At 44.8% G+C, this 13,591-nt stretch overlaps 1 protein-coding gene across 1 annotated transcript in view; it reads left to right on the top strand.

Moving 5' to 3' along the window:
- LOC143288496 (uncharacterized) overlaps positions 1-10,743 on the top strand; it is a 13,450-nt gene extending 2,707 nt beyond the window's left edge. Inside the window, exons 2-4 of the mRNA XM_076597068.1 lie at positions 4,472-6,432; positions 7,258-7,935; positions 9,081-10,743. Of these exons, the coding sequence (XP_076453183.1) occupies positions 4,483-6,432; positions 7,258-7,935; positions 9,081-9,422 (2,970 nt within the window). The 5' untranslated portion in view covers positions 4,472-4,482 and the 3' untranslated portion in view covers positions 9,423-10,743. The remainder of the gene's footprint in view (positions 1-4,471; positions 6,433-7,257; positions 7,936-9,080) is intronic.
- Positions 10,744-13,591: the final 2,848 nt, after the last annotated feature.

The following is a 13,591-nucleotide window of genomic DNA, read 5'->3' as shown; positions in this document are numbered from 1 at the left end:
GACTAGGCTGAAAATGACTTCCCACTGCAGTAGAGAAACCATTGATCATACGGCTGTCACTCCGCTACTGGCCCATGTCAATCTGTGATATAAGTTGAGAGATATCTCCACTTCCTGACTGATTCACACATTATTCTATCAGACAGCTTAATTCTAACCTCTTCTAACAATATTTTGTTTGCCATGCAAGGTGATAGGTGTTCTCCCATTTGTGATAAATCTAGCCAGCTCTGAGTACGTTTAACCACAGACAGTATTATAATTATCACCCCTCCCCTAAAAAAAATAAATAAAAAAATTAAAAAAAAGGAATGAAGCTCCATACGTGCACTTTTCAGCTACTAAATGACATTAATCTGTTATTGACAACGCACCCTCTCTCACACTTACACATTATCATGCAGGAAAAAAAAAAAAAAAAACAGGCGGAGGTTAATAGATTGAGACAGAGATTCACACACACACACACAGTGAGGAGAGAAAACGCGCCTGCGCATTGTAGGTGACAGTGGTGGTGGTGGTGGTGGCAGGAGAGGCGGAGAAGGAAGGGGTGGGAGGAGGGGGTGTGTGTACATGGCTGAAGTGTGTTCAACAACGTGCAAAGCGTAAGCATTCAAGCAGAAAAACAAATCATCGAACTTCCTATATTTCTCGTATGGAAATGAGAGAGAGAGAGAGAGAGAGAGAGAGATCTTGACATGGACAAGGCTTATTCATTCGACGAATGAACTCGGTAGCATTGATATTGCCGCCATTCTCTGCTCGTTCGAATTAGTTGTTGTTTCACGTTTAGGTGTGTTATTTGTGTGTTATCGTGTGCGTGCGTGCGAGCGAGCGCGCGCGCGTGTGTGTGTGTGGTATCCGTGTGTGGGGGTGGGGAGTGGGAGGGGGAATCCTGTGTGTGTGTGCTCTTTTGTCGCACAAATAACAAAATCGACGTCGGAGCGCTACTATTCCGCTCCTGCCTGCAGTGCGGAGACAGTTGTGTGTGTGTGTGTTGTGTGTTCTGAGCAATAGGGATCCGGTTGTGGGCCTTTCTTCCTTGTTGTGGTGGTGACACTGTCGCGACTGGCAACTGCGGTAAGGAATCAGTCTGTGAACTTCTGTCCTTCGTGTTTTTGTTCTCTCTGTCTCTCTCTCTCTCTCTTTCTCTCTCTCTCTCTCTGTCTGTCTGTCTGTCTCTCTGTGTCTGTCTGTCTGGCTGTCTCTTTCTCTCCCACTCTGTCTGTGTCTGTCTGTCTGGCTGTCTCTTTCTCTCCCACTCTGTCTGTGTCTGTCTGTATGTCTGTCTCTCCCTTATTCAACGTTATGTTTTTCACTGCATTCAGTTATGTTATGTACATGCTCCTATATCATTTCGTGTAGTTTGGTGTCGTGAATAATCGGCTTCTTTTCTCTTTGTTTCGTATGATTATTTTTCCTGCATGAAGTCGATCCGCCTGCTGTACTGGCGTTGCGTAGATTAATGGTTTGTGTGCGCCTGTAGGAGTGAGAGAATAGGTTACCGTCCATGAGATCTTTGTCAAATTCTATGCAGGGGAGATGAAGGGGTGGGGGTGGTAGGCAGTGATATGTGAAGGGGGGTGGGGATGAGGACGGGGAAAGGGGGAAGGAGACAGATTTGTACTTCTCTGGATGGATGGCTGATCGGGGAATGGGAGACGGCGATCTGGGGTGGGGGGTGGTAGGGGTGTGTGCTGACGGGAGGAGTGGGGGTGGAGTGGGCCGATTGGAACACGCTGAGGAAGGGGTCACGGGGAAGTATCGACACGAGGGAGTATCGACACGAGGGAGTATCGACGGGGGAGTATCGACACGAGGGAGTATCGACACGGGGGAGTATCGACACGGGGAAGGCAGTATCGACACGGGGGAGTATCGACACGAGGGAGTATCGACACGGGGAAGTATCGACACGGGGGAGTATCGACACGGGGAAGGGAGTATCGACACGAGGGAGTATCGACACGAGGGAGTATCGACACGGGGGAGTATCGACACGAGGGAGTATCGACTCGGGGGAGTATCGACACGGGGGAGTATCGACACGGGGGAGTATCGACACGCTCCCCTAAGGAATGGGTGAAGCGGTAGGTGTGTGTACTGGGAGAAGAGGGATTTGGTGGGTGGGGTTGGGGGGTGGGGGGTGGGGATGGGGGGTGGGGGTGTGTGGGGGAGACAGTTTTGGGTGACTCCAGAAACGTGTACTGTCTCTACACACGTAGCTGGTTTCTCTTGCCTGATTCTTTTGTCAGGCTTCCTGTCAGGTGTGTGTGTGTGTGTGTGTGTGTGTGTGTGTGCGCGCGCACACGCGCGCGCACGCGCGTCTGTGTTTGTCACAGTGTGAATGTGACAGTTGCGGTTTTCCTGCCCCGTGAAACAATAGTATACTCTCCATTTTCGCTAGATGGGTTGGGTTTTTTTTTAAACGCCTACTATCCACATTTCCATTTGAATATCTTCTCACTATTTTCTGCACAAGACTGCTGTGAGTAAATAAAGTCATGACTCTTTCTGACTGATCCGATTTCCTGTGGGCAGGCAAAAAGTTACTCCGCCAAGTCAATTCGTTTTGGCTACATATAACTGATTACATGAGGGGCAGTGAATTCAGGTTCTCTGTGTTTTTGGCTCGGCTTAGAAAGGCAGGGATCAATGGGAACATGTCTATGTTCCCCACGTCTGTGTTACCTCAGGTCTAAGTCCCCCCAGGTCTATGTTTCCCACAGGTCTATGTTCTCCCAGGTCTAAGATTGCCCGGGTCTAAGTTCCCCCAGTATAAGAACCCCCCACACTCGGTCTATGTTTCTACACTATTTTTGGTAGATCTATGTTCCCCCAGGTCTATATTTCCCTGTGTGATGACAGACTCAGTAGAAAGCCAGCAACAAGTAGTGTAATTTCAGAGCATACGTGTCAGTTACCACAAGGTGGGTCAGGTGAGGGAGGTGGCGAACATGCACAGAACAGGGAAGCAACAAACAAAGCAAAAAAGCCAATTGACAGTTTGGAGACACACTTTTAAGACAAGTCAAGACAAAAGATGAGAAGAACTTTATCATTTCATAAGGAGTACACATACAAGGTGCGGAGGAGCAAAAGTGGACAGTTACTCAACTCGAAAACACCAGACTCGATTTAAATAGTAATATTTAACATGAAGACATGTATACATCAAAGCATTGCAGATATTCACATGTAATTAATATAATCCGTTTAAAAGACAAGAACCACACCACTGCACATGTCATATTGCACAGTCACCCCGCACACCAGAAACTAAAGCAAATACAACATATTATGCCAGCACTTTAGCATGAATCCACGCGCAGAGAGAGAGAGAGAGAGAGGTGGCAGCTTCTTGTGGATAGAAAATATTGTAACAAGAAAGGCAAGGCCTTCAAGACTCACTTGTGATACACTTTAAAAAAAATCCAAGTTTTTATGTATTGAGTATAATGCATTTACTGTTATATTTATATTTTTTGTATTCTCTAAACTTGGCACTTTGATCTGATATTCGACCCAACAAAGGATCTGTCATTATTATCATTTTTTGTTGAAACAGGAACTTCTTTTGCTAAGCATGGAAGTTTTATTTATTGTAAACGTTTTGGTGTAGATAGCAGAACAAGGGAAATTACTCTGCTGGGGAACTTAGTTTGCTTTGAACTGATCTTTCTCATCTTAAACATTACATTTTGAAATTATACTCAATACATAAAAAGCTTGGATTTTTAAAAAAAAGTGCATCACAAGTGAGTCTTGAAGGCCTTGCCTCTCTTGTTTCAAAATGTAATGTTTAAGATGAGAAAGATCAGTTTAAAGCAAATTAACTCCACTAGCATTACAGAGTAATTTCCCCTTTTTACTATCTGCACCAAAACGTTTGCAAAATAAATAAAAATTCCATGCTTAGCAAAAGAAGTTCCTGTTTGAACAAAAAAAATGATAATAATGACTGCTCTAGCTGTTGGGTCAGAATATCAGATCAAAGTGCCAAGTTTAGAGAATACAAAAAATATAAATATAACAGTAAATGCAGATTGCATATAATTAGGCTTCATTCTTTATTTTTTGTGCCAATCCCAGAAGCGCAATATTGTTTTAAACAAGATGACTGGAAAGAACTGGATTTTTCCTATTTTTATGCCAAATTTGGTGTCAACTGACAAAGTAGTTGCAGAGAAAATGTCAATGTTAAAGTTTACCACGGACACACAGACACACAGACACACACACACACACACACACACACACACACACACACACACACAGACAACCGAACACCGGGTTAAAACATAGACTCACTTTGTTTACACAAGTGAGTCAAAAATTAATATAAAATGTTGTGATGTGGTGTGGCAATTATGATATGATGTAGTGTAGTGCAAATACGCATGTGAAAAACACACATGTTAAACATGAAAAAAATAATAATACGTTACAACGTGTTGATCTGTGATGACAGACTCCGACGTCATGATGGCGAAGACGACACGGTCTGGTCAGAGGTGGCATCTGACGATCGGCGTGGTGGCGATCCTCCTCCTGAGCTGTGACGTCAGCAGGGCCACCCCCTGCGCTACCACCACGTCCACTGCCGGACCCCGTGTCCACTGCAGCCACCACCGACTGACCAGGTTCCCTGCCCCTCTGCCCGCTGGCGTGGTGTGGCTGGACATGGCGTCCAATTTTCTGACCTCACTCGATGACTTGAAGCGGCCGCAGTTTGCCGCATTACAGCACCTTGATATCAGTTATAACAGGCTTTCTCGCTTGCCAGGAGACATCTTCTTGAGCCGACCAAACTTGCAGGCTCTGAACCTCGGCCACAACGCACTGGGAACTCTGCAAAGTGATGTCTTAAGCGGATTAACCAACCTGACCACTCTTGTGCTGTCAGCAACCGGACAGCACTCGGTGTCTGACGCCGTGTTCAGAAACACGACCCGTCTTCGTTCACTGGACCTGAGCGATAACAACCTGAGCAGCGTGCCGTCCGCAGCCCTGCGGCATCTGACCTTTCTTCAGCGTTTGGATCTGAGCAGCAACGCGCTGACAACGATCCACAACCACAGCATGTGCACTCTGTCCAGCCTCCAGTATCTCAGCCTGCGTTTCAACAGTCTAAGCACTCTTCAGTCGGCTGCCTTCGATGGCTTAAAGAATCTGATCACGCTCGATCTTCGTTCGAACCAACTGGGTTTAGAGTCTGGATATCTGCCAGAAGTATTTACTCCTCTGGTTTCCCTCGAAAGCCTTCATCTGGAAAACAATAACTTGGGATTTGATGAAGACGTTCCAATGAAACCACTAGATCCTCTACATTCTCTAAAGAACTTGTTCATAGACTTCTTCTATGAATCTCATTTTGGCACAACCTTTTCAAACCTTACTCTAGAAACTTTAACTGTGAATCCTTCTGTTTGTCTCATTGGGCGCATCAGTAATAAAACTTTTTCTGTTTTCCGCTATTCCGCTCTCCAGACTCTCAACCTGAGGAATTGTCGTCTATTCCGGGTGGAGCTGTGCGCCTTCTGCCACCTCCCTCACCTCACCCACCTTATTGTGACAGACACGCATACTTTGCAAATACACTCCTTGTTGCTGGCTTTGTACGGAGTTCAAAACCAGACCCTTGAAGAAGTTAACTATAGTCGTCATGTAGGTCCAACAGTCTTAGACAAGACCATTACAAAGTATATGAACAATGTGTGTATAAAACGTTTCAGCTTACAGTCTTCCGACCTGGTTTATATTTCTTCGACAGCTTTCAGATTCAACGGAATCCTTTTGAAATGTCTGACGCATCTGGATATATCAAAGAATACGATACGACACATTGAACCATCGACGATCTTGAAACTGATAACTGGGATGGTCAGGATTGAAGTTTTGGATGTCTCTGTTCAAATGGGTTTTGCCAGAGGTAGTAACGGTCACTATCACTTGCCGGCAGACCGTTTGGGTCCACGTTTGAACACAACGATCTTCATAAACACAGCTTCATCGTTAAGGTACCTGAATGCGTCAGCTGCTGTCAACGATTTTTCCCAGTTCCCCATGCATGTCCATGTACCCAATGGAGGTAACTTGACTGCAATGGACCTGTCTTATTGCGGGGCGATGAACTGTGACTTTACAGTCACTGGACTGACCAACATTCACACTTTCGACTTCAGTGGCAATGACTGTCACACAATAGGAAACCGGGTCTTTCAGCACATGTCAACATTGCGGCGTTTGATACTTTCCGATGTCTACCTTCAAGAGACATTTCTATGGACCAGCGGGACTGCTCTGTTACAACCTCTGGGCGATTTGGAAGAGCTGTCGTTGTCCAGTAACCACCTCGGCAAATTGCCGCCTGACTTGCTGAAACACCAGTCCCGTCTGAAGCGTCTAGTACTGGCCCGGAACCAGTTTGAGGTTAGCAAAATTAACAATTTTTTCGTTTGTGCTTGTGCATCTGCGCGTATGTCTTTTGTGGAAGAGTGAGAGTGTGTGCTCGTGCGCTTTAGACATTTGCGTTGGTGCGTACGTGCTCTGTGATGTGCATGCATGTATGTGTGCTTTTGTGTATACATGGGCTTGTATGTTTGAAGTAATTTTTCTCTTGGCTGACTCAGAATACAATTATATTGTTTGGGGAGGGGGGGAGGTCTCCAGCGCACTTGCTTTTAAGGACCGTTCACTGTAGTGCCTAAAATCGAATTTTGTCCTTTGTGTCACAAGTCCACAGGAGACAAAACTCGAGTTATCTTAGGCATTACTAATGAATCTGCCTCTGCCTCTCACAAGTCAAATGGCCCCAGCTTCTGTCTTTGAATGATCGAAATGTTCACCCAGCCTTCTTCAGTTTATTATTTGATTCTTATTTCGAATGCACCCTTTGAAAGACGAAGGAAGAGTTGTTCATCTCCACTCGTTTTCCCCCACAGTAATACTGACCTTTGAGCTGACTTTCTGAGGAACCATTTTCATAAATTAAACCGAAACGTTTGATGCGCTCTCCAATTTCAAGGTCCATCTGTCAAACCCGAACAAGCGTCGCGCACAACACACACACACACACACACACACACACACACACACACACACACACACACACACACATACACGCGCGCACACACACACACACACACACATTTACACACACGTTTGTGTAAATTTGTCTAACATGGTGTCGAGCCCGCCCCTCCTTTCCCGCCTACCCTCATCCACTTCTCCCCTTTTACCCCCCTGCCCCTCCAGTCTGTCCCTGTAGACATCTCCTTGCTGACGGAACTGGAAGACCTGGACCTGAGGGACAACCTGATCCACATCCTTTCTCGCACGGACACACAGACCATGGATCGCCTGGCCGCTAGCCACACCCTCACCCTCCGTCTCCGTGGCAACCCGCTGAGCTGCACGTGCCAAGCCCTGGACATGGTGCACTGGCTGGGGACCACGACGGTGCGTCTGGACGGGGACGTCCACAACGAAGGCTTCGACGACGACTACGACGACAACGGGCGGGATTTCCCGTGCGTGCTGGAGGACGGCAGCGAGTCCAGCACGCGGAGGGTGTTGGCCGAGTGGGAGGGTCACTGGAGGCGCTGCGTGGGTCTGTCCGTCTTCACGGTGTCCGCGGTGGCTCAGCTGCTGCAGCTGCTGGCCCTGCTGATGACCTACCTGCTGTGGAGCAACTGGACGCTCGTGCGGCACGTCTGGCACGTGATGCGTCACACGCGCTTGCCGCGCCGCGCCGACTTCGCTCACGATGCTCTTCTGGTGTACGCGCCTCGGGATCTGGAGCTGGCCTTGGCCGTGCGGCGGTGCGTGCGACACGTGAGGCCAGAGCTACGGCTGGCACTGCCGGACGAAGAGATCATGCCTGGAGACTTCTATGCCGAGGCGTTTGCCGAGTGCCTTGAACGAAGCTGGAAGGTAATTAAAAATCATTATCATCATTATCATTATTGTTTTTATGATGACGATGATGATGCAATAAATGATTTTTTAAATTCATTGTTTCTTCTTTTTTGGTCGCAGAAAAAAGAACATATTTGTTAGCGTTTCATTTTTTTAAATTATTATTTTTTTTATTGGTGGAATACAAATAGCCGAAAAGATATGCTGATAGTTTGCTGACAGGTGTTGAACCCAGGTAAATAGAAAAACAACAACAGTTGTGACAGCTGGCTTCTCAGTTCTCGATTTGTATTAGAATGGATTTTTCTCTCACATTGTTTCTTTTGCGATCCTGTCAGCGTTCTGGTTACAGTGCAATACATGCACACCACGCTTCACATTGTCACCAAGATGAAGTTCACTTTATACTCCACGTGCACATCACCCTGGGCATTCAATCACAGTCTCCAACACATGTATTCTATACGTCTTAGTGCGATCGTCCTGGTCAGGCATTGAAGGCCGCCAACACGAATCTCGTTTTATAAACCTCATTGCAGTTCGTCCTGGTCATTCAGTCTGAAATGGCCTCTGTGGTCAGCTGGGCTATAAGCAACATGGTTTGACTGGAATTGATTTGACCTTGGTTATTGAATCAGGCCTCCAACACACATTGTATATACCCCCATGTGCAAACCTTTTATTTAGTCAAAGCCTCTAACACACATCTCTATACATCCCATGTGCACATCATTCATTCAAAGCGTCTAACACACATCTCTATATACCTTCACGTGCAGGCAGATCATTCATTCAGTCAAGGCCTTGACTGAATGAATGATCTGCCTGCACGTGAAGGTATATAGAGATGTGTGTTAGACACATCTCTATACATCCCACGTGCAGATTTATTCAGTCAAGGCCTCTAACACACGTCTCTTCATACCCCCACGTGCAGATCATTCATTGAGCCAAGGCCTCTATCACACATCTCTATGTACCCCACGTGCAGATAATTGATTTTTTCAAGGCCTCTAATACACATCTCTTTATATCCCACGTGCACATCATTCATTGAGCCAAGGCCTCTAACACACATCTCTATACACCCCCACGTGCACGCAGATCATTCATTCAGTCAAGGCCTCTAACACACATCTCTATATTACCTCCACGTGCAGATCATCCTGCTGGTGACGCAGGAGTTCCTGCAGCACGAGATGTCCGGCTTCATCGTGCTGCAGGCCCAGGCCAGCCTGAGCGACGTTCTGCCTCGCCGCGTGCTGCTCCTCTACTGCGGGGACCTCAGGGCTCCTGCTGCCGCTGGTGGTGGTGAAGGTGGTGCTGATGGTGCCGGAGGTGCCGCTCGCCCCGCCCACGTGTCCATGAGGCGTCTGCTGCGCGTGCTTCCCGAGAGCAACGTGCGTCACGTGCCGGAAGGCATCCATGCGGGAATCCGACGTCCTGATGGGTCCATCCACCCCACCTGGCTTTTTCTGGCGCAGGCCGTGACTGACGACTGAAAATCGCTTCCTCGATGAAAGAAAACAAGAGGAACAAAACGTAAAGCTCTCCAAAAAGCTGAAAGCCAGCAAGCAAGCAAGCAAACAACGTCCAACCAATCAACCAACCCACCACCTCGTTCGAAGTTTTAATGGAGAAGACGGGTCAAAGCCATGTGCTCTGGGTGTGTTGTTTACTGTTTATTGTTGTTGTTGTTGTGATAAAATAATAATAATAATAATAATGGTATTTATAGGCGCAAAATCTTGATGAAATCAACTCTAAGCGCATAGGTGAGGGAGTTGTGTGTTTGTCTTTGTAGTGCTAATTAATTTTAGTGATGTGACTTGTGACATTTGTTGACACCAGAGTGAGTTAGGTTTTGGTTGCTTGAAAGGTTGGAGTGATGTTTTCTTATCGGAAATATTTAAAATCTAGTATTCTTTTACTTCTAAATATTTGGGGGGAATGAGTAAATTTGTTGTGTTTAGGTGTGTCATTTTGCTACATATTCAGCTCGGATTATTGTTTCAGTTTGGTTTCTTTGTTATGAAAAAATGTCTGATTCGTCTGTAAATATTCCCAAACGTTTTTTGCGGGGATGGAAATGAGATGTAGTTGTGATCTAGCTTGACTGGTGCTGTTTCTATTATTCGAAACTAGCATGGTGTATACTGAAATATTGTTATTGCTGTTGTGGTTAGTCGTAATGGACGCTTTGTATTGTGTGTTGGTTTAACCCTTTTATTATTTGGGAAAGCTATAATGAACGGTTCAAATACTTTTCACGGCGATAGTGTTTGTGTGCTGATGGCTTATGTAAAAGGTTTAGTGTAATGTATATTGCTTAAGGAGGGGCGGTGGGAGGGGGGTGTACTCTTTTGTAACATGTAAAAGAGGCATAGTCTTCAGAGACGGGGGAGCGGGTTGTTTCCTGTGTTCCCCCCCCCCCCCTCCACCCCTTCCGTGCCACTGCCTTCGACGGATCTCCAGGACAACTCTGGAACGGTCCTTGTTCCCCTTCTACTGTGTCCTCCCCAAAACTTCCTCACTCCCGCTCCCACTCCTCACTTCCAACGTACCCTTTCCCTCATTCCCATTGCCCCTCTCATCCCGATCCTATCTTAGCCATCGAAACTGCAAGCGTCGTCCGTCTTCAGCTGTCTGGATGAGTGTGAACTCTGGCAGCGTAGTTGAGCTGAACTGGCGCTGCAATTGACTATGAAATTGTAGAAGAGTTGTGCTGTGGTTAGACAGGGGTTATATGTTTGAATTCTTTGTTTTGTAGCGTTTATTTATTTATGGATTTTTTTCCCAGTGATCACAGTAAAAGGAAAACGAGCTGAACTCTTCTGTGTTTCTGTGTTTGTGTTTTCGGGACGTTAGTTAGTCTGGGAAGGGGTGGGGGGTACATGGGCAACCCCCTACGGGTTGTGACAATATCTCTTCTGAAAACAAACTACAAGCACATTCTACGCAGAGAGAGAGAGGGAGAGACAGATAAACAGTCGGAGCGAGCGAACGAGAGAGACAGACCGAAGACATATACTGACATTAACAAATTTCATTAGTTATCCATTCAACAGTCAAACTATATATTCTAGGGAGTAAAAATGTCCTTCAGCGACATTATAAACAGAACCCAAATGGTTTCACGTCACGAAATTATGACATACAAACCTCCACATGTGGCGGAGCGTTGAGGATGTTCAGGATAGTCTCGGGGATGTCGTCCGCCTGGAGATACTGCACACACCAGCGTTGTCATGTTAAACACACACACACACACACACACACACACACACACACACATACTGTTATCCTTATCAAACTACACTCACGAGATCAGAAGTATATACCCAAACACATTCCTGATTGAACACACATATATAATCAAGTACACAAACACGAACACACGCCATCTTTTTAATACCCTCCCACCTTACGAAACACCCTTCACCGGACCGTTTGTACACACACACACACACACACACACACACAGATACGCGCGCGCGCGCACACACACACACGCACACACATGCAAACAGACATACACACATGCAAGCAAACACACACACACACACACATACACACGTGTAACAGGTAGTACAGGTACAGGCAGCAACATGCCACCAGTTTCTCAGATACTTCACTTACGGCATTTTCTGAATAGTGGGCTGCTGCTTTCTCTCCGAAGAGCTGGTCAATCATTGGCGTCTCAACTAATCCGGGATGCACTTGCTGTACATAAACAAGCAAATACAAAGCAAAAGATAAAGAAAGAAACAAATAACGGATACGTTTTCGCATGCGCGCGCGCGCGCACACACACACACACACACACACAAAACAAAACAAAACAAAACAAACAAACAAAAAAAACCCCACTGAAGACGTTTGGATTATCGGGACATATGTATAACTTTAAAAAAGACTTCTTAGAAAACAGAAAAATTCAGACTAAAATAGGGAATACGTATTCATCTACACGAACATTGCAGACAGGTATTCCTCAGGGCTCTGTCATTGTTCCAATATTGTTCAACATTCTAATGAATGATCTACAAAAAAAACACAAACAACAACCCAAACTAACAAAGAATGTTGTAATGGTTCAATACGCTGACAATATATGCATGTGGATGAAAGTTACAATAAAAAAGAGTACACCTGCCGGCAGCCCGACATATGAATTACACAAAAAAGCTATATCAAAATAAATTAAACACAGTAGCAAGTTATATGAGCGAGAATGGTCTGCAAATATCAACGAAAAAACACACTTGATGCTTTTTGATAATGGATCACGTCCAGCAACATTGCCTTCCTTTAAAATTTACGATAACACCCTGGAATATAAAAGAGTAGTTAAATTCCTTGGAGTGCACCTTACGTCAAAATTAACTTAGAATCATCATATCGATTGCATTTTAACAAAGGCCAGGAAAACATTAAACTCTTGAAAATAGTGTGCAAACAACCATGGAGCCAGGACATATTCACTCTACTACACCTTTGCACATCACATGTTCGGTCAAACCTTTTTCTGCACAAGAAGTATGCTTCAGTGCACCGAAATATTTATTGAAAAAAATTCAAAGCATAGACTGCAGAGCTTATAAACTGGCACTTGGCTTACCAGGCCATGCTTCCAGTAAGAAAACGTACAGTGCAGCGGGAGTATTACCATTAGAGGATCAAAGGGAACTTGCGTGTACTAAATTTGTCTTGAGAAGTTTAACGGATGAAAATGATATGGAATAGAAATAACTCTCAAATCCGACCGTGATTTTCCAAAGAGAGCTAAATCGATATCCTCTCATACCACACTGGGAACATACACGCCAAATATTTTAACAAATTCCAGCGTGAAAAACACCCCCACATTTTGCTAAAAGGTCTGTGGTATCACCTACACCTGTATGGGAACTCCAAAGAGCGCAATTTGATATCGATCATACTGATATGACCAAAGATGACAACATGAATTTACTTATATCGCATGTACGAATTCATTTGGAAGAGAAATATCTTAATCATCTAAAGATATTTACAGACTGCTCTGTTGTAAATGATAGAGCTGGTGCTGCTTTTGTTATTCCAGACCTTAACTTTCAAAACTCATTTCATCTGGGAGAGAATAAGTCCATCTTCACAGCTGAACTCAAAGCAATTCTAATGGCGTTAAATTTCATGGTATCCTTTCCGAAAACTATATTTTCAGATTCTATTTTATGTTGATTCCAAATCAGTTCTTCATGCTATTGAACTTATAAAGTATGAAGTCATCATTGAAATCAACCATTTGATTCACGAACTCTTACTAAGAGGCTCTTACATGACCTTTTGCTGGATTCCTTCTCATTGCGGTTTTTACTATAATGAAAAATTTTGGTTGAAAAAAAGGACCTAGAAGTTCCACGAAGGAGTTAGACTTAAATATTTTGCTTTCACTTCTGGAATGTTACACCATGGTAGAAAAAATCAAATGATCAAAATTTCAGCTTGGAGAAAAATACACCGGTAACTCGGAGTTACATAATAATATTCAGAAAATGTATGGTTTCATGGGAAAATATTACCAAAATGATTTTCATAAGATGCGAATCATTTCTCTAATATGCAGATGGAAAATGAATTGTTTTAAGACCAAATATGTCAGTAATGTTTCTTGCATCTGTGGTACTCA

The sequence above is a fragment of the Babylonia areolata genome, chromosome 1, assembly GCF_041734735.1.
Source record: "Babylonia areolata isolate BAREFJ2019XMU chromosome 1, ASM4173473v1, whole genome shotgun sequence".
In the NCBI taxonomy this organism is placed as follows: Eukaryota; Metazoa; Mollusca; class Gastropoda; order Neogastropoda; family Buccinidae; genus Babylonia; species Babylonia areolata.
This window is presented reverse-complemented; position numbering and strand designations above follow the sequence as displayed.